General features: G+C 49.1%; 7 protein-coding genes across 7 annotated transcripts; 3 read left to right on the top strand and 4 right to left on the bottom strand.

The window, feature by feature from the left end:
* Nucleotides 1-33: 33 nt before the first annotated feature.
* On the bottom strand, nt 34-3,051 carry N7457_001691 (vacuolar protein sorting protein DigA; the record flags this gene model as incomplete). The annotated part of the gene is made up of 3 exons (XM_057172737.1): nt 34-118; nt 180-2,760; nt 2,835-3,051. 3 exons carry the CDS (start codon nt 3,049-3,051, stop codon nt 34-36), a joined length of 2,883 nt encoding a protein of 960 aa, XP_057036640.1.
* Nucleotides 3,052-3,429: 378 nt separating this feature from the next.
* Nucleotides 3,430-5,988, bottom strand: N7457_001690 (ubiquitin C-terminal hydrolase family protein; the record flags this gene model as incomplete). The annotated part of the gene is made up of 5 exons (XM_057172736.1): nt 3,430-4,502; nt 4,566-5,268; nt 5,341-5,709; nt 5,770-5,856; nt 5,917-5,988. 5 exons carry the CDS (start codon nt 5,986-5,988, stop codon nt 3,430-3,432), a joined length of 2,304 nt encoding a protein of 767 aa, XP_057036639.1.
* A 1,014-nt stretch (nt 5,989-7,002) lies between these two features.
* Nucleotides 7,003-8,233, top strand: N7457_001689 (mitochondrial 54S ribosomal protein uL5m; the record flags this gene model as incomplete). The annotated part of the gene is made up of 3 exons (XM_057172735.1): nt 7,003-7,253; nt 7,365-8,060; nt 8,110-8,233. 3 exons carry the CDS (start codon nt 7,003-7,005, stop codon nt 8,231-8,233), a joined length of 1,071 nt encoding a protein of 356 aa, XP_057036638.1.
* A 377-nt stretch (nt 8,234-8,610) lies between these two features.
* On the bottom strand, nt 8,611-11,447 carry N7457_001688 (STE11 family mitogen-activated protein kinase kinase kinase; the record flags this gene model as incomplete). The annotated part of the gene is made up of 4 exons (XM_057172734.1): nt 8,611-10,881; nt 10,933-11,084; nt 11,137-11,210; nt 11,266-11,447. The coding sequence occupies 4 exons, from the start codon at nt 11,445-11,447 to the stop codon at nt 8,611-8,613; spliced, it is 2,679 nt and encodes an 892-aa protein (XP_057036637.1).
* A 2,638-nt stretch (nt 11,448-14,085) lies between these two features.
* N7457_001687 (C2H2-type zinc finger protein) lies at nt 14,086-16,839 on the top strand (the record flags this gene model as incomplete). The annotated part of the gene is made up of 3 exons (XM_057172733.1): nt 14,086-14,209; nt 14,265-14,319; nt 14,385-16,839. 3 exons carry the CDS (start codon nt 14,086-14,088, stop codon nt 16,837-16,839), a joined length of 2,634 nt encoding a protein of 877 aa, XP_057036636.1.
* Nucleotides 16,840-19,318: 2,479 nt separating this feature from the next.
* On the bottom strand, nt 19,319-20,157 carry N7457_001686 (Zinc finger C2H2; the record flags this gene model as incomplete). Its single annotated transcript, XM_057172732.1, has 3 exons — nt 19,319-19,594; nt 19,650-19,739; nt 19,810-20,157. 3 exons carry the CDS (start codon nt 20,155-20,157, stop codon nt 19,319-19,321), a joined length of 714 nt encoding a protein of 237 aa, XP_057036635.1.
* Nucleotides 20,158-21,455: 1,298 nt separating this feature from the next.
* Nucleotides 21,456-24,374, top strand: N7457_001685 (uncharacterized protein; the record flags this gene model as incomplete). The annotated part of the gene is made up of 7 exons (XM_057172731.1): nt 21,456-21,484; nt 21,544-21,630; nt 21,686-21,812; nt 21,876-22,050; nt 22,112-22,702; nt 22,756-23,309; nt 23,376-24,374. 7 exons carry the CDS (start codon nt 21,456-21,458, stop codon nt 24,372-24,374), a joined length of 2,562 nt encoding a protein of 853 aa, XP_057036634.1.
* Nucleotides 24,375-25,318: the final 944 nt, after the last annotated feature.

Genomic DNA, 25,318 nt, shown 5'->3' with positions numbered 1-25,318 from the left:
CACGGAAGACGAAGATTGAGCGATAGATGCATATTACAGAGCCCAATCCTCCGCGGTCTCTGAGTTTGAGATGAAGGGTTTTTCAATCTGCTTGATGGCATGGTCACCGCAGAGGATGCTGTAGGAAAATATGGTTAGTATGATGAGATTGCGATATCATAGGAGATAAAGAGACATACCAAGCTTCAGCAACTAGCCCATCCAATTCCTTGACAATCTCCTCACGTCGCGAGGCAGCCATATCGCCATTGCTGAGCTGCGCCTGCAGATCCCGAATGTACTTTTTCTTGCCACCAGCACCTTCTAATACCTCCCTACCTAGACAGTCACTGTGGAAGGCATGCTGGCAGGGGAACACGAAGAACTGACGGCTGAGAACAGGCAGCGAGCAGATCCAGCACCTCTCACCCGGCTCAACGATAGCATAGCGAGTATCGAGACCGGAAATCTCACCACGGATTTGGCGCGCTGTCAGCGCTGAGTTATCCATTTCTTGGCGAAGGGCATCGATGTGGCGTGAATAATCTTCCAAGGCAGTACAAATCTCGTCCTTGAAGTCATCAATGACGACGAAGTCGGGGAAGAAGGGGATTAGGTCCTCGATACGAAGAAGCTCGCAGCGGCGAAGGAATTCAATTGCTTCTTTGATACCCGTACCCGGTTGGCGAATCTTTTTCTCCGCGACGAGGAGCCACAGTTTCTTGCGCAACTTGTCGTTGCCCTCTGGGCGGTCTGCAACGATCGCGGCGAGTTCAATGTCATCGTGTTCTAGGGCAAGCTCTACAGCCTGTAGATATTGTCCCATTGTGCTGTAGATGTGAATGCATGACTGGATTCGTTGATTCTGGATGCACAGACGAAGGGCGAAGTCTGCATCATACGGAGGAGGCGATGATGGCTGCGATTGGAGATAGGTTAGCAGTCCAGATTCGGATGATGAAGGGCTGGACGCATGTATTGAGATAAGTGTGTTGTGAACTGCTGCAGATGGATCCGGGTGGTTGACAATGATGAAGTTCAGATAACGGACGGCTTGGTTCTGGTTGAGAGAGGGGATACTGGCTGTTTTGTTGTAATTCAGCAACGCGGGGATCAGTTTCTCAGGATCAAGGTTCGTCTGTCGCATCAGTATATCGACCAGGTCCGTGGGCTTGTGTGTCATCAGCACGCTGCTATATTTATAGAACACGTCCGCTTCGCTCTGCCGCTGCAAAACCTTCAAAGCTTCCAGCCATTTCTCGCGTTGGATCCAGTACGAGAGAACATAGTTGTGATCATTTGTAGCGGTTGCAAAGAACAACAACTCTTCCTCCCGCCCGTGACTGCTGATGATATCGTATACTGTTTTCTTGTCCAAGTCTGCTTTGTGGCTGTTCACAAACTCTTGGAAATCCGTTCGAATGCTGCCAAGCTGATTCTTGATCTCTCCAGGGCTTGTACCCTCTGCCAACTCTGCTTTGGTGGCAATATTATCGTCGAGGGAATTCAGCTTGGACATGAACAATTCGACAAGCCAGCTTGCGACCATTATTCTTTGCATAACCGAGGCTTTCTTGTATGTTGCAAGCTGGGAGAGGAGATAGTTCCGCAACGCATCATGTTCTTTGTGGTCGATCATGGTAAGGCAGACCTCCTCAAACCCTTTGCTACTCTTGCCCCATACTTTGGCTGCCTCAAGGAAGTTGCCCTTGCCTGCCAGGAAATCACCTGTAGCAGTCATAACAGCATCTCGCTGGGACGCACCTCGGGCATAGTGCAGGGCCTCGTCGAATTTTTGCTCTTTCAAAAGAATCTTCCAGATATCTCTGTCTTCGTCACCCGCTACAACCTCAAAAATGGCCTGGCTGGTGAAAAGCCAATACGTGTTTTTGGTGAGATCAGTCAAGAGGCCCAACGCGCTCTGCCCAGGTTCCAACACAGGTTGATCGTGAACAACTTCCTGGCTTAGACGATTGATTGCGACCACCCTTCCTCCTACCAGGGCGAGGACATGCCACTGTGACAAAGTCATTGCGGAGATCGGGTCTTGTATCAATTTTCGTCCTCCTCGTGGCGATTCTGAAGCTGGGAATACCGAGCGCGCAAGCATATTTGCGGACTTGAACGGAGACTCTGATGTGAGCCCGCCATGGTATATTCCCTCAGAACTGAGCCACGCAAATTGTTTCTCGGTATACCCCTCGGCCTGATAGCTCTCCGAGATCGTGGGCGAAATGACTAGAGAAGATGGAGCAGAGCTAGATGGCTTTTGCACCTCATGAATCAATGGCATCTCACGCTGGAAAAGCTCCGAATAAACGCCACTTTCCCTTCCGTGCTTCGAAACTCCTGCCCGACCAATGAAATGCAATAGCTTCCCATAGGTTGCCACAAGTACCCTTCTTTGATCAGGTTTAGCATGAACTAGTTCCACCGAGATACCAACTACCGGAGAGGTATCCGGGACCTGGTAGACCGGGGTGGTATACTTCTCCTGCCGGTAGCTGGAGGGTTCAATATAAGTTTCGTAGACGTTGCCATCAGTGGCGCCGACGAGGATCTCGCGAGTAGATGCGGTGGGTAAAGACGGATTCCAAGCGATGCTTTCGATTGATACGCCTTTTAATCGTGTCAATGGTTTCGGTTGTCGCGAAGGTGTTTGGGCATGGAGATAGTAGTTTTCGCCCAGAGTCGTGGTGATGATCAGATGAGACGCAGAGGGATCGAGGAACATGCGTTGAATCACTCCAATTTCCGAGGATTTCTTAGGGAGATCGATGTCTGTTGTTCATGAGCATGGTTTAAGTCAACTTGTTGTGGCTGGCATTTGCTGCGGGGAAGGTTGGCAAGCCTACCTTCAACATCTTCAGGAGAGTCAAGATCGATTCGGAGAATGCGATTAGTAGATAATGCTAGCACAAGTACATTGTTCGCGACTTGGGCTGCAACGAAGTCCGCGGCGACGGAGAAGGCCAACTGCACCCGTTCGACGTCGAACATGGGGAGGGAAGAGCTCTGTGGCTCCATTAGGTTGCTCGGAGCAACATAACTGCTAGATCCATCCAGCGCCATGATGCGCTAGGTGTAGAGGCACTATGTCATGCCGATCACACAAGAGTTGAGGCAAGTCGATGGTCCTAACCGTTGATGCCGAACGGAAATGAGCTCTTGGGGCCCGAGTAGTGCGGAGACCCTGATGCCTTGACACCTGAGGCCAAGAATGTGGACCAAACTAGACTCATCTACGGGCAGATCTACTCCGTACAAAGAATACAATTCATCATAGACTCATGCACTGGTCAATAAAGGTTACAAATTGTTAAATCACTTCGTTCATGCATTGTGGGTATCATCATCCGTGAAACAAGCAACAGCTGTGCTGGGTATCTCAAAGTAAAAAAAATGAAAGGGAAATCCCATCTTCACATCCCCCGGCTGGCACTCTTGGCCTCACATCACCGTACATTCCCGGTCTGGTTTCTTAGATTTCTCCTTCGCCTTACCTTTGTTTCGCTCCTGATCTTTGGTCCGCCCTCTCCCACGCTTCTCTTTGCTCTCAAAGGCACTGGGGCCGAGTCTCATATCGTCCAGAGTATCTTCAATCTCCAATACAGGCTCATCCCCCTCACCGTCACTGGTAAATTTATCACGACTAAGCCGCTCAGCAAAGCGTGAAATAGTAGCGCTGATTCTGTTTTCACCAGTTTGGCTGCCAGCACGGCTTCCGGGATTACTCCGAGCTGGTCGAGACCCACGGCGCGAGAACGAGGGACCCTTCGTGTTTCCCTCTTCCATTGGTGCTAGCCTTGGCGAAGAAGATGGAATAGATCGGGGATAGAGACCTGCTGGGTTGCTAGTTTCTGAGAATGCTGTGCTGGATCGTCTTGCAGGATTGACAGATATTTGTCCAACAGTATCACATGGGGCCGTGACTTCCACACTCGGTCGATCAGGGGCAAATTCCTCAGAGCTGAACTCTGTCTGATCGGCCAGGGTACTACCATCAGATGCCCGAGATGACGGTGGGTTTGGGATATAGGCCTCAGATGGATCTTCGCCAATCGGAAGGATTTGGTAGAACAATAGATAGGGTGATTCAGTCTTCAAGGCGTGATCAATATCAACCAGTGTTACTCGTTCTGCTGCAAGATCATCGAAGCGCATCCAGTGTTTCGATGACCCCGGGGCCGAGCCATTGACTGGGATACCACCGTTGGGGCTAGTGCCCCGAACAATTGAAATGTAGTGACCTGAGTCAACCGAGTTACCCCTGTGGCAGACTAGAGCCTGTAAAGAGAGTTTGAAGTTGCCAAAGATGGGAGCATTCGCATCTAAATTGTCATCTTGGATGAAATGAGGCAGACCGATTTCGGTTGGTATGTCAATATGTGTATCAAGACGAACTGCCCTGCCGTCTGGCAAGAATGAATAACGTTTGAGACACATCCCAAGAATAGGACGCTTGGTAGAAAAGTGTGCTGCAACTTGGGCATCGTTTGTTGGCGAATTATCAGTATACCATGCTAAGCAATACCAGGTCAGCTCGAGCGTGATTCAAGAACAACATAAAAAGTAGGGCAACTTACGTATCAAACTGAAGAATTGCCACGCCGGCATCATTACCTCTTTCTTGTATGTGCCCCGTCGGGGTAGCGTATTGGTATTGATATCTTGATCTGCACCGGTGCCTCCTTTCTCCGTATCCACAGTTTCAGAGTGTGTATCACCACTTGAGTCTGGAAAGAAACGCTGCTGAACAATACTACCACGTCGACCAGGAGTTCGAGATGTTTCGAGGGATTCCGCAAATTCATGGTACGATGACCACGGGCTTGGCTTTTCTACCTGGGGTGTATTTGTGTTTGTTTGAGCGGGAGACAAAGTGGGTGTGGGTGACTCAATCTCCACTGTTTCAACATGCGCGCTGGACCCTTTGGATATGGAAAGTGAATCCACTGATCTTACTGAATCAGTAGTGTTGCGCCGTTCCATATGTCTTTTGACTTCAATCATATTATTGAAGTAAGCTTCCAGGCAGTCTTCCAGGGTGAGGGAGTGTCCATCAGCTGGCGCAGGTGGTATGGCAACTTCTAGAAGTCTCTCGTTGATGAATTTATGGTCGTCACTCTCGTCTTCCTTTCCAGTGTGATAGATGTCCATCTTCAGAGTCAGAAGTGGCAACTCTAACTTTTCGGTGATGAAAGTGAATGCTTCCGAAGCATCCTGCTGGCGAAGGTTGGCTGCATCCTCCCAACCACATTCTGATAGGGCATCCTGTAGGTGTTTTGTCTAGAGCGAGCCACTCGGTCAATACTAATACGAAGTAACACGGACAACGGCGCAGCGCAATAAACAACTAACCATGTCTGTAGTAATGAGTCTCCCCGAACGCAGCAGATTCACCCATAGTCTCAGAAGGATTGCGAGCTTTCGACGAGGCTCATCATTGAAAGATTTGTATAGAATGCCCTCAAAGCAATCCAGACGCGCAAACATGGCAAATAACAGCGCGTCTAAATAGCATGTGACGCCTTGTCGGTTTTCTGCGCCGAGAAGCTTCGTATTGGGCGTGTAACTTCTGATGATTCCTTCAATGGAGTCCTCAAGCAGAAGTAGCAGACTAAACGCCTTTTCCGCATCCCCATGCGTACTCTGTAACGCATAACTGATATGTGCCTCCTCTAAAGTAGTGATCCCAAGCTTTCTGATTCGTTGAACAAGGGCTTTGACCTAGATGTACATTGAAATATTAGACTGGCCCTAGCTAACTGTTAGATATCTAGGCCATACCTTCTTCTCATTTTCGTGATCATCTTCGAGCGGTGCCTCTGGCTTAAAGAACCCATGGAATAGAGGTCGTGAGAGTATGTGAGATGCCTAAAGAGCACAAGACTTTAGTCAACGAGATTAGTATTCGGATGAGCTGTAGATGTATACCTCTTCTTTGTTTTGCTTGTTCAATTTATGGTTTCGATCGCGACGCGTTAGAAATCGATGGATTCCACTCATCTTGGCGGTTGGCAAAGAGCAAGAATGAAGCAAAGATAAGGCGTGTGTGGATTGAAATGAAACACCCCAAGATTGGAGGCATGCGGGGGAGTCAGAAGACTGCAGACCAGCTCAGAGCTTAGTCAAGGGTGTGAGATTCCTGGAGAGAACATGTGTGATGCATCATAGGTAGAGCTCTTCTGATATGAACACGCGTCGAAATGAACCATGAACGGGCGAATGATCTGAACTCGATCAACGGACCAGACGATTTGCGGGGCAAGGCGGGAACAGACACCTGAGGCAATATCTTGGCCTCGACGCCGCCTTCGGGACTTGACCGCCTTGCCCTAATTCCGGCATTAAGCTGTGCGCATCTCACCGCCCGGATCGGCACGAGATGTATACATCAGCGTAGTAGGTGGGACATAAGTAGGCTCCCATATCGAATTATAGTAGGGCAACAGTGTCGATATAGAGAGAGTTATAAGCCTCCTGGAAATACCTGATACCATGGAGTATATGTCTACTGATAGGTATTCATAATTTCCAATCTTTCCCCTTTACTTTGGAGTTGAACTAAGCCTGGTGAAGGCATCGTCGTTCATACCAACGAGCTCCTCCTAGGACAGCCGTACGGCAAGAGGGATTGCTTAACAGTCATTTCAGCCAGCCAAAAGTGTCGAGAGCCAGTTCAAGACCGAGGAAATTTTGCTGTGTGAATTTTAGGACTTGAGGTATCGTTGTTGTAGTAGATGATAGATGAGAAGATCTGTTGTCTATCCATTGCAATTAGTCAAATCTTCGCGGTTTTAGTTGGTCTGCACGGTATATACACTGCGAGTATAAATTAACATTCTTACCACGAGGTAGTGAGAAATGGACAGAGACAGCCCGTGAGTATGCTCATTGGAATGTGTGCCCGTTTTGTGAGGTGTCAATAACTGACACTTCACGTGACAGGATTATCCGCGCGAACAATTTTTGGACAGGGTCCGGGATGATCACCAATCCATCATACCCAATTCTCACAAAATGGCTGCACGAGAGCCATCTAGGTACCTAACAAGGGCATTGCCTCGGGCCTCAGTGCCATCAATTCGCCCTCAAGGCTTTTTGTCACGCCGCAATGTCTCCGATGAAGCCCCGGCGAGGCGTCTGTCGGACCATCTGACCGAGCTGGAATCGGCATCGTCTCTGTCAACAGTTGTGTCAGATAGCGCAGCAAAATCATTCGATCCCCTTGCCCGCGCAGCCGCTCGCAAGAATCAGCTTCCCCGAGGCCGGTAAGAAAGAACACCCCGACCACATCTCCAGTCGATGCGCATCTATAATGAAAAACAACATCGACCGAGCAATCAATGAACACCGACTAATCCCGACTCTTCCCAATATAGATACCAATTCCGCTCCCCCAAGTACAACCGTGGTCCTCTCCACCCTCACCAACCGCCACCACCCTCCCACCCCTCCTCCCGGCTGTTCGTCCCAGGCCCCTTCTCCGCTCCCCGAGCAGAGCAGACCTTCGACTCAACCGTCTCCCCCGACATCATGACCCTGTGCTACGTGCACACCCCACCAGGCTTCAAGCCTCCCCCGAAGTCGCCCCGTCTCCGGGAGTGGGACGACAGCTCGCCATACCACAAGAACCGTGTTCTCCGCGGACCCCGTGGCGGCGATGTCCTGCGTCTGCTCCGCAAGCCGATCAAGTTCAACAGCATCCCGGAAATTGAGCGCATCACAATTCACAGCTACGTCAAGAACGCTGCCGCTGAGAGGAACTCGTCTTGGCTTCACGTTGCTGGTATCGCCGTCCAGGCTATCTCCAACGTTCGCGTTGAGACTTTCAAGTCCAAGTCTAACGTTGCTACTTGGCACATTGCCTCGGGCCGTGACTCCGTCGCTGTGAAGGCTGAGCTGTTCGGTGAGAACATGTACCACTTCCTTGGTAAGCTGGTTGATGTCGTCCTGCCCCGTATTAAGGATTGGGAGGGTGTCAAGGGTTCCAGTGGTGATAGCAGTGGTAACATTACCTTCGGTTTGGTGCCGGAGAACGTTGCTCTCTTCCCCGAGCTTGAGGTCAACTACGATATGTAAGTGTGTTCTGGGCCTTATTCCTGGGTCGATGCTAATATATCCCAGGTATCCCCCCAAGATGATCCCTGGTTGCCACATCACTCTCCACACCACCGCCCGCACTGACAAGGATGCTCGACTTCTCTTGAGCGCCATGGGTATTCCTTTTTACGGTAAGATCGTGAACTAGATGGGAATTTCCTGGTGACATCTTTTGGTCTTTTATTATATCTCCTCTTGGATAGTCTTGTGATATCCAGCATGTAACTTTAGAGAAGACCTACATAATGGTCATTGTGATTATTTAAATCGTGTACTATGTTGTTTTTAAAATTTCATTACATTTATAGCGACACTACATGCACACATGAGGATTGGCAAAAGTGATAATACGAGCCTTGGCTCAGTTGAGTTAGGTACCATGACTGAGATAATCGTGCAAAGGATGGTAAGGTGACCATCATACATACAACATAGAATCATGTTACGTACATGCATATTGGGTATACACCCGTGGGCGGGAGAGAGGCAAGGTAAAAATTAGGGAACAGCTCGCTGATTATACGCTTATACGATAGGTGCAGCCAAGAACTCGCACTTGAGCAATTCATCGGCACTGGGCCGCTGCTCATACTCCAGGTGGAATGTCATGTCGAGGAAATCCACAGCTTCCTGGCTCACATGGTCTGGAGCAGGGGGACGAGCCTTGTTACTGCCAATAGCGAAGATGGCTTGCAGCTGGCTACAGTCTGGGAAGGGGTGTGCGCCAATGAACATCTCAACGACAAGACAACCCAAACTCCAGATATCTGCTTTCTTGGTATGCGCGGTCTGTCGGACGACCTCGGGTGCCATCCAGTATACACTTCCCTGGAGGGAGGTGCGGTGGATGTGAGTGCTGGCGCTGCCACTGGCGCGAGCACCGAGGAGGTGAGAGGCTTCGACACGCTTAGAGATACCGAAATCGGAGATCTTAACACCACCCTTGTTGTCGACAAGAATGTTGGCACCCTTGATGTCGCGGTGGATGATGTCCCGACTGTGGAGGTATGACAGGCCAGCCAGAATTTGTCGGACGAAGTTCTTGACAAGCGGCTCTTGGAAGGTGTTGTATTGCTTCAGCATTGTGGCAATGGAACCACCGGGCACATACTCCAGGAAAATATTGAGATACTGGTCATCGGCGACGGTGCCAAGGTACTGCACAATGTTCGGGTGTGACATCCCTTGCAACAGCTCAATCTCATGTTTGAGAGCATTGACCATGAGGTTCTTCCGCTGGTCGAACTCCGTACCCTTTGTGGCAGATGGGATCTCAACTTGCTTGACGGCCATAAGCTCTCCAGTGATGGCATGAAGAGCGAGGAAAACACTTCCGAAAGAACCCTCACCGATCAAAGAACCCTTCATCCAATTCTTAGGTGCAAAGTTATTTCCGGCCAGGAAGTCGACAAGACCATCATCCTCTTCTTCGCCATCCTCGGCCACAATCATGCTCATCCGATCATTGAAAGAACCGCCATCTGTGGCAGCAACACTGAGACTCTCGAAGCTCTGGCGCGACTGGCGCGAGAGACTCGGTTCATCAGAGCCGCTTTCAAAGGATACATATGATTTTCGGTTCGGCTCAGTGGGTGACTCTTCCTGAAGGGGCTGGAGGGAACTAGATGCAATAGAATCTCGATAGGAGGCCTGAGGGAGGTTGAACTTGGAAACAGATATGGGTCGTGGGACTCGTACTGCCTGTGCCACTCCAGCGCCATGAAGCCATGCATCGGCAATACTGGGAATTGGGGGTAACTGGGGTAACGGCGGCAGCGGAGGCGCATCTTTCATACTTGATGCAACACTGTAATTGCTCACAACACTCATACGACTTGCGGCACGACTCAAACGTTGAGATCTGCGCATAGTCTTCTCGATATTTTCTCGGTCGTGACTTGGGAAGAATGACTGTAGTTCGTGGATGATCATCTCACTTGGAGGTCTCTGTCCAAAGAACGAGCGGAGTTTGGCCACCGGGTTACGTTCACTGTTCGGTGACTGCGCTTCGTCAACACTCGAGGTAGACGGGCGATGCCGAGGACCCAACGGAGAAAGCGGCTGTTTAATATTATGCCAGGATTCGCCAGTGAGTTGCTGGATCTTATGTTTCTGGCGCTGGTTGGAATTATTCAGAGCATGCTGATGTGTAGCCTGGCTCTCGTCATATGCAAGCTGAGAGGCACGACGAAGCTCGTCTTGATCGGGTTCTCCAGCATGAATCTTTCGTAAAATTAATCGACCTCGCTCGGACTTGTTGTATCCATCGCAGATCTCCATTAGCTCCGGTTCAGTGAGCTTTCTACAATTCGAAAGCTCTGGATCCAATCCATCCAATACATAGAAACAATAATTTCTGTACTGATGCTCTGGGAGCTGTAATTTCTTCAGCACACACAAGATAACTTCATCCGGTGTCCTGCAGTTCCGAATATCCAAGACCTTGGTTTGCCCACCGGTGTAGATGACACGAATGACGGGAGAGTTTGACGGGAGGGGACCCATTGTGAGACCGTCAAGGCTGGGATTTCGGGGATGAGAGCTTGGTCGACCTTCGTTTGGAGTACCGGGGTTTCGGCCAGAACTTGAGCCACCCGAAGAGGGATGATTCAGATACTCCTTGCGCCATGGTCCTCTTTCAGAATCACCGGCTGGTGGGGACGCAGGCTGTGATAGCGATTTGCTGTTCAGATAGCCATCATCAGCCAGCTGAGATGTGCGTCGGTATGGTAGGCGGGAGTGGGAATAGCGGGAGGAGTTTGAAAGCGCCGTGGCTTCGAGCGCAGCTAAGGTATCCTGTTTTGGGTTAGCGAAAAGAACATACCAATATAATGCGGCTAAACTCACCATGTTTTTCTGTCGTGACGTCGTTCCAGATTTGGCTCTGAGCTGCTTGATGGCGACGAAGATGCGCACTCGGTCACCAACCTTCTTGATTCCCATCTCTTGTAGGATCTTTTGGTCGCATTCGAGTAGATTGTCACCATTGAAGTTGTTGGCTAACAATCGTTAGTGCTATCCCAAGTAAAATATAGGAATGACCATGCCTACCTCTGAATATCGATTCATACTGCCCGCATTTGATGCTGTGAAGCCAGGCGACCACTCGTTTCTCGTCCCACGTCCTGTCTGTGGTCAGAATGACTGTGAGGCCTTGGGATCTCCCTCAAGAAACCTTACCGGACCGATCCATAATCCTCTTGTCCCTCCGAAAGCTCCGACTTCGTTGGGCTGGCAAAACCCATTCCATCCTGAACTCTTGTGGCCGTCGCGGGTCTTTGGGACGAGTTGACGTGGTATGCAGTCGGTGTCTGAGACGCAGATACACCCGTCGGTGCAGAATATTGCTTAGGAGCCAGCATGGCTAACTCCGGTCCAGCGAACGATTCGTTAGGCTCACGTGCTGGTAGCGATTGATCGGCACAGTGCCCTTTGCTCCGCACTCTCGGGGAAGTCCTTTGCGTCAAGTTGAACAGGGAATCCGAAGAAAGATGTGTCGATCAATACATAATCCCGGTTTCCTGATATCCAGTCAGCTGCATGTTCTGCGCAGATGGATTTGTTTCTCGGCCCCGGGAGGGGTTTGCTGAGGGGTCGGAAGAGACAGGAGCAGAGACCACCACAAAGAATGTTAGGAGACACTGACCAGGGTAAAACAATGATGTTCCAGCAGAGCAGGCGAAATCGCAATGAGGGACCTCAGCGATGCAGCTTACCGTCTGAGCTTTTTTTGGGACCAGATCGGGACCACTTAGTGTCGTTGCGATCGGGGATATCTAGCACGCTCCCCACCGAAGAATGACAGAAATCAAGCGAAACAGGAAGCGATGAGGTTGGTTCAACGTTGAAGTTAGAGATCTGAAACCAACTCGGGAGTCTCTGACTAAGGTACATCAGGTGCGACGTATCAAGGGGGAAGGCTAAACCCCGATGTTTTCCCCACGCGTTTCTAACTGATGTGTCTCATCCCTTCAGGCTCCCAGGTGGTTTCATCTGAAATTTACATCTTGGGCCCTAAACATTCTAGCCTTCCCTATCACTGGCTCCTGCTTCCCTCTAAGCGGGGCCTTTCAATTATAGATTGTAGCCACTGTGACCAAGGCGTTCACTAGTACTGAAACACATTCGACATCGCAAATAGCAGACTCTAAGGTTAGTGTGGGGCATTATTACTCATGGACTCAAGAGAGAAATGGTTTCATCAGTTTCTCTCTCTGCATTGTTTTTGACTCTGCACTTTTGAAGTCCGAATCGTACATATGGGAAGAGCTTGGGTTCGAGCTATACTCCGTATTTCCAACGTGGGTGGTAGAATTGTGAGCTGTATATTAGTACCCCCTTGCCTTAAGCTATGTAATACATACTCCATATACTCCGTACTCCGTACTCCGTAGTCCTCTCTGGCTCGCTTCTAAGCCACCTGGGATCCCTGCACGGAAATACGAGAAGAAGGGTTTCTGGCACCAGGAAATTAGCTTGATTCATATCGCTTCACAGATAGGCTTAGATCTCGTAAACCCTTACGGAGTAGCTCACAATCCAAAGAGAGTGGGCACATATGCATTGTTGCCAAGGGCAATGGAAGATCATTTGCGAGCAATTGCTAGAGATGGTTTCTCAGCCAAATATAGTCGAACCCTCTCCCTGAAAACGACCCATAACATGATAGTTTTGGTGGATCTATAGCTACGGAGTATAGATCTCTGGATCCAAAAATAATTGTGCTGCCTTCTGATCTAGGTGGTTCGTCTGTCTGATTCGGAGGTTTACTTTGTGTACGAGGCCCTCTTATAGAAAGCCCAGCAAGCCATGAAGTGTCTCTCGAAATAGCAAGGATGTCTCGGCATTCCATAGTCTACAGACGACACAAAACAAGTGTATATTGCCATGGATTTCTGTATCCATAGGGATATTTAAAGAATGCGAGGCTGGCCTCATGGTCGTGGGCTTAGAACCATCTCGTAGATTGTTCTTGATAAAAAAGTGGTGCTCCTACGAAATGGAAGAGGAAGAGACTGGTCTTTCCGATAGGGATCTCTATGTTTCAGCTCCCTATTCCTCAGATGAATCCAGTCTTGTTAGATTATACTCAATCTCCAATGTCATCCAGGCTCATCCACAGTGGCCATGATATGGGCATCAAATGAAAAAGATATTGGGGGGGCATTATTCGTCATGGTACATCCAATCCCCACCGATGAAACAGTGGCTCCGGAGTAAGACCGAAGTAGGCTTGGTGTATGAAGGCCCGTTTGATTCACACGCACCAGATATCTAGTGTGAGTCTATATGAAACACAATCTGCAAGGCATAACGTTCCATATGCAAAGCAATCTACTCCGTAGGGAAACATGACATGTTGGCGGCGTTGGTTATATTGACTACATAAACTACACACTATCGTTGGCTAGATCACCATCTGCATAGGAACACCTTTTATCTTTGGTTGATTCAGTATGAGATAGTGAATAGAGATGAAACACTTCGGATGTAGCCAGGGTCTTTTTTTACATTATCTTCTGGCGAATACATGGTTCATGCATCTATATAGGAGCGTTACGGTCTTTATCTGGAGCCCTCACGTAGAATAATGCCACCATGACCATGATGCCTGTCTGGTCAACCCTGCCCAGGGGTTTCCTGCCTGATTTTATTCATTTCGGACAATTTATAATCGAATAGGGCTCTCCGCACCAGTGGAGACCCGAGTGCATGCATATCCGGTCTGGGCGTCACTATCAAGCACCAGCCCCAGTCCCCATACGCCTCAGGCCACAGACCCCCGAAATCAAATGACATCCAGTAACTTGAGGCCCCTAAATGCAAGAAGATATGACATGTGTTTGTACATTGGAAATGCTCAACAGCTCGATGGAGCACGTGACTGTCCCCTCACTGTGGGGGTTTTAGGCCAATTTCCCCGCTCAAACAGCCCGCGGCCTCAAATTCTTCCCCTCTCTATTGCGCTCCCCCATTCCATCCCCCCAACCTCCAAAAACGATGGAGGACGAAAAATCGGCCAAATCTAAAAAGAAGGGCGCTGCTCATCGGAAATCCCTGTCGTGCGAATATTGCAGTCGATCCTTCGCTCGCTTAGAACATCTCCAACGCCATCTCCGCACCCGTTGAGTAACCCCCATCTTATTCCCGGTTGGAACTGGTCTAATGTAGGACAACAGATACCAAGGAGAAACCCTTCTCATGTGACATTTGTGCCAAATCATTTGCTCGGAGGTAGGCTATCATTGCACCCAATGCGCGGAATAGAATGCTAATCGTTTATCAATATAAATTTGCAGTGATCTTCTAGTGCGACATGAGCGACTAGTCCACCCTGCTGAAAGTGCAGCCAGTCGAGAGCATCGAGCTCCCAATGGCCACGAAAACAACCATGAAATACCAATTCAGTCCAATCTCATCCAACCCGCCCACCATGAGTCGCGTATGTTAGAGCTTGCAGACGCTATCCCAGTCCACACTCAAGTACCTCCGTCCCAACCCGAAATTCAAGTCCAAACCCCATCAATTATAGATACACCTCATTTCAATCCATCCTGGGGCTATGATTTAAATCTCTTATCCCATGCCGCAAGCCATGTTGCTCTGGAGGGCCAACAAGAGAACCTGGAGTCCATGAGAAAACCTCCACACACTGTCGCTCCTACGTCACAGCCACTTCCTCCCGCCCAGGAGAGAGCAATTGCCGATAATTACGGTGTAGAGCCTTCAATTCTCGACCTCACTGATCTAGGGGATCCCGTTCAGGATTTCACGGTTTTTCTGGAGAGTGTGGGATTGTCGTCCGATTGGGATTCGGGTGTGTTCTCGTCGGTTGAGGAGCCCATGCTACCGCCCAGTATGGCAATTGATTCAAAATCGTCCCGTGAGACAATACCAACCCGACTCGGCGGGGATATTATGAATGATCCGCGGGGCGCCGCGGAAGATCATCCGTCGTTCTCGAATTTCGGCTCTCGGCTCCCATCGTTGCAGCCGGAATCTCATGAAATGGACGATCGTATTGGCCTTGCTGATGACAGCACGCGACCAGCATGGGATATTTCTAATTCAGATCGCCAAGCCTTTATTTCGAAGCTCGAAGAGTTTTCGTATGTTCTTCCGAAAGGATTTGTTCCGCCATCGAGGCATGCCTTATCTCGGTTTTTTGCCGGATACATTAACGGTCTGAACGAGCATCTTCCGTTCATTCATGTCCCTACGCTATCGGTCGCTAAGGCTTCTCCTGAACTTACGCTAGCGCTGGCAGCTGCTGGTTCGCATTATCGGTTTGAAAACAGCCGAGGCATTGATCTTTTTCATGCAGCCAAAGCAATCTTATTGGAACGCCTTCGTCGGCGAGACAGCAAGCAAGTGCCTCAGCCTTCATGGAACTACATTTCCCCGCCATCTGGGTTCCACAACTCTCGTGGTTCATCGATGATTTCTAATACGACGAGCAGTCCGTTCCAGCATCATCAGCAAATGCCAAATGCTCCAGTCAATGCATCAATATACACATTGGATGACTCGGATGCTCACATGGAAGTGATTCGGACGTTTTTGCTTTTAACTGTTTTTGCGTCCTGGGAACGGCACCCGGAGCTCTTGCGGGAGATTCTCTCGTTGCAGAGTACATTGGCCAGGCTTGTGCGTGAACATGGATTGTCTGAACCATCTCCGACCGCAGACCCCATTAGCTGGGAGGAGTGGGTACGGAGAGAAGGCAACAGACGCACAAAGCTCATTGTATACTGTTTCTTCAACCTCCACTCGGTCATGTACAACATTCCTCCTTTGATATTAAACGGGGAGTTAAAGTTGAACATGCCTTGTTCTCATGATCTTTGGAAAGCAAACAATCCCTCGCAATGGCGTCGGGTGCATCGGACTCGGCTAGGGTCCGACGTGCCTTTCCAAGAAGCCTTTGCCAGACTCTTCCTAAAATCATCCATGTCATTTCCATCGGCACCGATATCCCCGCTTGGGAATTATATCCTTATTCATGCCATTATACAACAGATTTTCTTTGCTCGACAGCTCTGTCTCTCTGCGCCCCATATGCAAGGCACCAGTCTGAGACAAGAAGACTTGAATGTGTTGGACAATTCATTGAGTGCATGGAAGGCTCTATGGAAACGCACACCCGAATCCAGCATCGACCCTCAGAATCCCGCCGGTCCAATTGCATTCACCTCCACGGCTCTGTTGGGTCTCGCCTACATCCGTCTACATGTGGACTTGGGTCCCTGCCGTCACCTCATTACACAAGACCCAACTCAAATCGCAGGGGCTTTGAATGACTCTCCGGCAATTGCGCGTAGCCCACGATTGATCATGGCGTTACTTCACTCAGCCCATGCTCTTTCAATCCCCGTACGACTAGGTATTGATTTCGTGGCCAGGACACATTCATTTTTCTGGAGTATCCAGCATTCCCTCTGTAGTTTGGAATGCGCTTTTCTTCTCAGTCGCTGGCTGCTTGCTATCCCCGCAACACAATCTGAACAAAGATTGTCAGAGCATGAGCGGAAGTTGCTCTTGTGGATCAAGAGCATGATGGATGAAACCGAAATGGCGGTCGATCCACCCGGTGCACCAGATATGGAGTTTATGGCGAATCCATTCAAAGTGCGGCAGCTTAGCGTTTCGATTGTTCGCGTATGGGCGCGGACTTTCAAGGGCAATACGAGCTGGGCAATTGTTGACTTGGTTGGCTCGAGTTTGGATGCCTATGCTGATCTTCTGGAATTTTAATTTGGGAGTTCTGGGGGCTCTGTATTCTGGGAAGTTGATCTCTGCTCTATTGAACAGAGATCTCTCTCGTGCAGTAATTTCCTGCGTACAATTGAAGTCTCACTTGGCATAGTGCGCTGTGGTCGAGCTTAATGCTCAGTCCACCAATTCTGGTGCAAGGATGCAGTCAACATCCTTGCCAAAACAAAAGACAAAAGAAAAGGAAAAGCTTAATGGCCTCTTTGGAATGGCCATACTAATGATTCTATGTTTTCTCTTCTGGATGATGTCCCTAGGAGTTTTTGTATATGTGGACTGGGATGTTAGGATATCTTCCAAGGTTTGCGTTTGATGCCTTTTATTTCGATCTGTATCTATTATGATTTTATCTCCTACTCCGTACTGTCTATACCCTGTTGCTATTTGCCTTGGACAATAGCAACTTCCTATTTCGTTTGGGTCTGCTCGTTTGGGTCTGCTCGTTTGGGTCTGCTCGTTTGGGTCTGCATCCTTTGATTTCTACTAGAACTTGCATATTGCGAGGTCTCTCTAGCGGCGTGGCAGAGGTTGTTAAAGACAAAGCACCACGCCTAGCAGGTTAGAAAACAGTGTCAGTAATAATAGATAGAATAGTTGATTCATAGATCGGGCTGATTTAGCATTTGTGAACTCGGAAAAGCCGCCCGGGACATATTTACATGGTCCTCGGTATCCCCGGAACCGATTATCAAGATCGTTATGGGCAGTTCCGTTGTTCACCAAGGGTGATATGCAGGTGGATCAAGAAGCGGAAGGCAGATCCGAAGAAACAGTCATTTCCCTTCTTTGCTTCTGTGGTGGTGTTCTCCTCTTTGCTTGCTTTCTTTTCCTTGTTTTGGCCATTGTGCATCAATATCCAGATGAGTGAAGGCCTCGTGACAAACTCCTTGGTAGGTATATAGTTTTCAAATTGGACAAGTCATGGGTGTTTCTAAGATCCCCTTCACAGATGCTTGATTCAGATACCCGCAAAACTCGGAAGGTCCCAAGTAATGCGGAATGAGGTTGGCAGCCTAGATAGATACCTAGGCAGGTCCGAGGGCGAGGACAAACTTTTTCCATCGAGGCGAGGGCCGTTCTCTATCGTATCGGACTCGGCGTTGCGGAAAAGCGCGGTATAGAGGTGCTCACATAAAGGCTGTGACCAGAATTCTCCTTGCTAGCTTGAAAGGATTGCTAGGAGTCTGTCCTTAAGGCTCTAGGCTTCTAAGGGGGACTGAGTCTCTATGGCGGCTAATGTTAGCTATATCGGCTTTGAGCTGCTGGTCTCTAGACTTTGCCCTGGTAATACTAACCGGGTATCTGTGGCGGGCGAGGTTGGCTACGCTGGGTTAGGGCTGCTGATCTCTGGATTTAGCCCTGGAGGTGGCGGCTAGGAGTCTATAGCGGGCGAGGTTAGCTGCGTTGGATCGGGGCTGCTAACTCCAGAGATCAGTAGCCCCGATCCCACACAATTCTTATAAAGAAGCGAAGACACCACGAGGAACTCCTTGGCGGGGCAATTGGGTCGACATCCCGGCCCTCAAGGCGATGCATTTTGTCCCCTTTAGATCCAGACTTGGGTCCAGAAAGGCCTTGACGGCTGCCTTTTTTCCATTCAGATCCGCCAAGTATTTTGGCTGGTAATATCAATGAACAGTAGAATCAAGAGGGGCTCTAGGTTTGAGGAAATTTCGGGCTCCGAATATTTGTTCGTTTTGAGCAGCCGTTTCAAGTCCGTAGGTGCTGTGCCACTGGATATCATTATGGCACAACTGATTCTCTAAAGATGCTTGCAGTTGACTTTTTGTTCGTCACAGCGAGAAGCTCTCTTTGTCTAGCTCTAGCTAGTTGACCGGGTCCATCAACAGGATTACCTCCGATGGGAGGTCTGAAAATGCCATTATAGGGAAAGCGAAACAGACTGAGAAGTCCCGGCTCATGATATATAGAACTTCCGGAGACATGAATGATGGAAATGGGGTTCATTTGTTCATTTGTGTCATATAAGCTTTGGTGAATGTGAATCGGGACCGCATTACATTCGCTGATATGGCTTTTCTTTCTTTCCTTGGGAATTGGAACCGCCGTTTCATCCACGGCTTGGCTTCTGGTTTGCTCTTTCGACGCCAGGGCTGATTGGTTTGATATTGGGCTCTGTGACATCAAGAAGCGGAGATATAATTATTCTCCTTTTGAGCCTCGTTCTTTTCAACCTCTTCCTGTTCTCTCTTCCTCCTTTCGCCATTTTGAAATGACCGTGATCATTATACCATTTAAGAGCAGCAAATGAAGATGATGGAAGAGGGAAAGAGGCGGTGTGAACCCCATAAAGTAGGTAGCCAAGTGATGACACAACCACGACTCATCGCGAGGTCCAGTAGACGGGTGAAGACCTCAAGATGAACTCCTTCACCAGTATATACTTACCAAATTGGACGAGGATGGCATGGATAAAATAACAATGCTACCCAAAGAAGCACTACTTGCCTGCCTTGGAGCGATTTCTTGTGACACTCGCAGGCACAAACTTCAGGGCAGACATGGACTTTGCCAATTCATCGACGTCCATCTCGTCTGATGGTTTCTTTTCGGAGATTGCAGATGTCGATGGATTTGACTGAGATACTGAGCTTCGGCGTCGTAATCTGCCCTCCAGAGCAGATGACGTTGAGATACGTCTTCTGCCGCTATGCATGGGTCGCAGCATAGATGTCTGTTGATCGATGCCATCATTGACAATGTAGAAGTTGTAACTCTGCAGAAAATATCAGGATTAGTGATCAATGATGTTGTTTCCGCTGGCATTATACCTTTGGAAACATATGCTTGTCGATCAGATGCAGCCGTCGTTTTTGCGGAGTGGAGCATTTTCGTTCGCAGTTTTCGATGAAGCATCCATACTGCTTTATGTTAGCAGACTGAAAAGAAAGAAAAAAACCCCCAATTTGATAGGAGGTAGGGTGCAATTACCGTCTTCTCCCCGCGGGCTCGTCGCGCAGCAGCCAGCGGATCATGGTTCTCCTCAATGTGGAGATTGAGCAAAAGACCAGTGGGGAAGTTTCTGCTGCATTCAGAGCAGCGATTAACGTGAGATTGAAGATAATGAACTTCGTACTCCTCGTATGAAGCAAACGAGAGCGTTTCGCGGTGAGGCGGTAAAGAACAATGCATTACCTCGGGAAGCGCGTTGATACCACTGTCGATAAACTTGGTGCGCTCAGAAGGAGGAGTTGTAGTGTTCGCCCCAGTCGGAGAGATTGAGTCTGAGTCGTTCTCGGAAGAATAAGAGCCTGAGCGGCTTCGTGGCCGTTTCGACATGGTGTAAGCTGCCTTGCATACGGAGTATGAGTTGATAGGTCAAATTGACGAACATGTGGACGGCGGGAGGCAGTGACCATGGCAGACTTTACTCACAGCGGGCCTAGCCCGGTTGCTCTCCGCCTAGCTGCGATGACAGATGATGGAAGCCGAACAGGGGTAATTCTCTATCCGACCTTGTTCAGGAAGATTGATGATAGATTTGCTCAAAGCTGAAATCTTTCCTGAATATTCCACGTGGAAGGTGGATGAGTAGGCTCGGAAGATGTAGAAGAACTGGGTATAGAAGTGGAGTTCGCACCAACCAACACAGAACTGGCTATCTATTGAGGCACCGAATTCATTCTCGGGGGTTTTAAGGGCATCAAGGTTATCTGCAGGGTTTGATAAAAAAAATCCTTGGATAAGGAAAAGAAAGAAGGAAAAGGAGGAAGAAGAAGGGTAAGAAGGTACATTGGTATGGATGGGTCTGGGTTATATATAGCGCAATCACCAAGTGCTTTGCCAAAGCAATCAGGCAGCGAGAGATATCGCAAATAAAGGGTTGTATTTTGATATTTTATACATCGCCTTAATAACGAGAAGAGTGAGGAGTGTACGAAGAGCACAGTGGGAGGTTCTTATACCTACATGGTACCTGTACCTCATAGTACCTCATAGTACCTCATAGGTACCATGTACCATGTAGGAGGTACATGGAAGGTTGACTTCGCAGAGCTCCTTTGTATCGCGCTTTTGTGATTTTTTACGCCCATACCAAGCGACCAGGAAAGATACCTAACATGTCCACAGGTATGGAGTAGACCTTACTACATCCTTTAGTGTGTACCTAGTGTGTAAAAGGCAGTCAGGTACTCCCTACATTCCTTGTGAAGAGAAAAATACCTACCTTCTCTAGTGATGCTGACCCTGTATGAGATCCTAGCCCAGCTCGGCGATCTATGATCAGTAGATAATCTATGCCGATGTAGGTAGCCCCAATAGATGTTCAGAATTGAATTTCTCCCTATTCACGCTCCTGTCTGCCCTGCGCATTTGACGGTTGCCCTCCACCAGGTGCATTGGCGACGAAGCGTAATCCAAATACGTGAAACAATACCTCCCGCCTTGGCGGCACCAATCATCACTGTAGACCGGGACCGCATTTATGCATTTTCATACTCATCTCGACTCTCATCCCCATCGGCGTGCGCTTTTCATGTCTTTTACTTACTGATGGCTGATTCACCGCTCACATCTCAATCCATAGCCATCTGACCGGCGAGGTTGACGCTCGGGATCCCCGGGCCAGCTCCCTGATGGCGCCCTCGTTCACAGATGCCTGGAAGTCAGTGCTTTAGTGCTTTCCCCTCAATGGTGAACCCGATCTGATGTGTGTGGATCTAGGACTGCGCTAGGAGCCGAGAAGGAGCTCTTGCAATGTTTCTCGCAAGAACGGCGCACATTTGATGAATTCGAACATTTTCTCTCCGAGTCGGTAGCATTGAAGCCCCGCGCGCATGCCGCTCAGGCTGACCTCTTCACACAGGTTTCGGACTTCCTCTCAAAATGCGATTCTCCTTGACTTCAATGCTGCTCGCAAAGCCGACGTCGAGAATCGTCTCTGGGATGCACATTTGAAAGTGAACAATCGGTTTCGCAAGCAGTTGCTTCGCGTGAGTGTTCACGGAAGGTCCTCGCCAGGGTGGCTTAACTGACTGTGTTCGGCCATCAATTAGTTCCGCGAAGAGCACGGCAAAAAGAAACCAGTCGAGCGACGGAAGCTCGAACGCCATTATCTCGATTTCATCAAATCAAGTCAACGATTTTACCGAGGATTTATTCAGCATTTGTCGTCGCGCTTTGGAGGGATCGTTGAATTGGAGAGGGTTGCGCGCAAATTCAATTTTGAGAGTAAGCGAGGAACATAAACTGCGCCGAGTTACTCGAAATGCTGATCCATGGTGACTTCTAGATTTGTCGGGCCAACCTCCCATAAAGCCCTCCAATGACTTGCGCAGGCTCATTCTTCTGTCGTGTCACGCGACCCTCATTCGATTAGGAGATCTTTCACGTTATCGCGAATCGGAACTCGTCAGCAAGGATCGTAACTGGGGCCCTGCTATCGGTTATTATGATTTGGCGTCGGTGATCAACCCTGCGTCGGGTGCGTCTCAGAACCAATTAGCGATTATTGCGCTCGCAGATGGAAACCACCTTCGCGCTACCTACCATCTCTATAGAGCTCTTTCGGCCCAAGAGCCTCATCCTACAGCCAAGGGGAATCTGGAGATTGAACTTCGAAAAATTATGAGCGCCTGGGCTAAAAGAGAGCTAATTCGCCCCGAAGATGCCGGTATCCCCGGAAGGGCGCTGACCCCGTGGTTTCTCTATCTGCATGCCAAATGTTACAAAGGAATCGACTTTCCGGAGCACGATGAGTTGGAGAGTGAAGTACTAAGCCAACTAGCGGTTGAAATTAGAGAACGTTCGCTAGAAGGAACGCTCCAAAAGTTCTGTCTCATCAATATTGCGGCCGAGGATTTTGCCAAAGTTCGGTCCACTGGTAAGAATGCAAAACATTGTTATTGCTCATGCACCTACTTACCCATCACTTAGAAGAGTCTGTCTCGGATGCCCGCGTCTTTTTCCAGCGAATCAATGTCAAGACCTTTTTCACCTTACTGCAAATACTCTTGGTCGAATTAGAACGAACTGCTTCTTTCGAGGACTCGAATAGCAAGGACGCACTGCCTGTTCCAGACAAGGTGTCAGTGGTTGCTCGTCGAATTCTGCCCGCGCTCCGCCATTACAGCTCGTGGCTACTTACGAACAGTCAGTCCCTGGTTGAGCAAAAAGAAGAAAAAGATTCGTCGCTTTCGATTCAGATCAAAGAGTTCTGGAAAATCTACGCTGGTACACTGAGCTTGCTCGCATCATCCTTCGATGTAGTTAGCCTTCCCGAGGTCGATTACCTCTTAGAAGAAGATGAAGAAAGTCTTGGCTTCGCACCTCTGGACCAGGATGCCACTTCTCGCCGATACGTCGGAGGCGGCGATCGCCCAAAGCCTCGTATGCATGATCTTGGGATCGAAAGAAGTCATCCCAACATGGAAATGCTCTACCGAATTCGTGAATTTGTGATTGATGGACTTGACCTCGTCGTGAGAGGAGTATGTGCAAATCCTTTGAAGGAACATCCTCAAGAAATACCTAGACAGATTGCTGATCTCGTACAGAAAATCCCCGTGGCACTTGTGGATAGTGAAGATAAGAAGACATTTATCTACCAGGAAGAAGATCTGCCTTCGCAATTCTATTCTAGTCCTCATGGCCGACAGCATGCTCTTTCAGCTGCGAGCATTGAGCGTGAGGATATTCCACAGGTCGCTCAAAATCCCTATGCTGCTACAGAAGCTCAAAGTTTATCTGGTGGTTCCCAGTCGGCATCGGCATCCATGTCTGCCAACATGCACCAGATCGTTGAGGGCGTCGAGCGACTTGTTGACTCGGACACATATGAAAACCCACCCAACGATCAATTTGCTTTCCTGAGCCCAGTGGGGGAAATGCCGACACCTACGCACGTGTCATCCAATCCCATTTATCCATTCCGCGAGGAAAACGTACCACAAATCGCCACCCCAATCGCTCCTCCGCCTGGACTTGGCCCGCCAGTTCTCAATGCGGCCGATACATTCAGAGCGCCATCGGCTCAGTCATATACCCCCCGGCCTGCCATTCCTAGCATCCCCAGCATTTGGACGCCGTTGAGAGATACTGCCCTTCCACGTACTCCTCCAGGACTTGGTCCACAAGCAAGCCAGCAAGTTCCGCTACATCCTATGGCCGCAGGAAATGCCATGTCTTCTGAGCGTTCACCGTCACATGACCAACTTGTAAATGAGCTTATGCTTCGACAGCACTTGATGGCCCAGACTCAATTCTCAAATTCAATGGATGTAGGATCAATGCCTACGCCGTGGGCATCATCCAACCTATCCCATGGTCCTTCTGGGGTGAATGGCTGGGATCATGGCCGAGCACCCTTTGGCGCATTTGAACTCCCAACCCAGACAACACCCAGCAGCCTGGGTCATCCCTCGTGGGCCAATGATGCTTTCATCGCCAGCAGCCTCGCTGGGGCCACCCCCTACAGCTCCGGTATCGGAGGGCGCAAGCCTGCCACCCAACTTGGAGCAATTGGTCAAACCCCGCCCTGCGGTCAAGGAGGCTGATTCGAATATCCAAGCTCTCGATTCTTAAGTTCTTCTACATGTGCATAAGCATACAACACTACTAGCCAGACAAGCTATCTAAACTAACTGCGCAACTGGACCTCCAGCTATCCTGGCGTTCCCTGTGTTTTGTCTGTGAGCATGGCCACCTGTGTACTGTGATGCCGACTTTTGAGTCCACATCACACCCATCACCTACTCTGACTGCATATGCACCCTTGCAACCAGACGAGATTGTACTCCAGCTATCCAGTTCACAGGTTGCAGATTCTGCGCTAGTCTGGTGGCAAGGACACTTATGGTATTTGCCCAGAATGCAGGAACTTCTTCGACCCTTGCTCTCGCAATTTGTCTGGACGGATATGTGCGTTCAACACGCGACGTGATGAATATGAGGAGGTGGATATGGTCAACTTGCCATTGGAGAAGACGCTTGCTTCGTTCTGTTTTCTGCCTTTTCTTCTTTTCATTCAATATGGCCTGGAGACCCTGTTCTTCTTATCAGCCTGAGCCTTGTGTTTTCCTTTGCGGTCAGAGAATCATGTGGCACGAAGGTACGGTGCTTTGAAATGGGTATGGGTCTGCATACTGCTTGCGCCCATGATTCTTTTGACATCATCGTCCCGGTCAGACAGTTGAATAGGTATCAATTTGACATTTTACGTGCTTCTGTTCCTATGGGTATATGGACGAATGGATAGAAATCAAGTTAGGTACCAAATTCGTTCGTCCGAAGTTGTTCATTTGTCAACTGGCTGTAACATAAGGATCTCGGTCATATCCGGTTTTAATTTTAAGACTGTACGTTGAAGTCATCAAGTTTTGAGAAAAGGAAAATTGGGTATAGAGGGTTGAATCATCCAAAGTCAAGTGGTGCTCATCCGGTTGTTAGAACTGGAGTATTGCACGAAGTCTTCCAAAATCAATGTTGGAAGATGTGTTGA

The sequence above is a fragment of the Penicillium paradoxum genome, assembly GCF_028828445.1.
Source record: "Penicillium paradoxum strain IBT 22861 chromosome Unknown utg000002l_segment0_segment0, whole genome shotgun sequence".
In the NCBI taxonomy this organism is placed as follows: Eukaryota; Fungi; Ascomycota; class Eurotiomycetes; order Eurotiales; family Aspergillaceae; genus Penicillium; species Penicillium paradoxum.
This window is presented reverse-complemented; position numbering and strand designations above follow the sequence as displayed.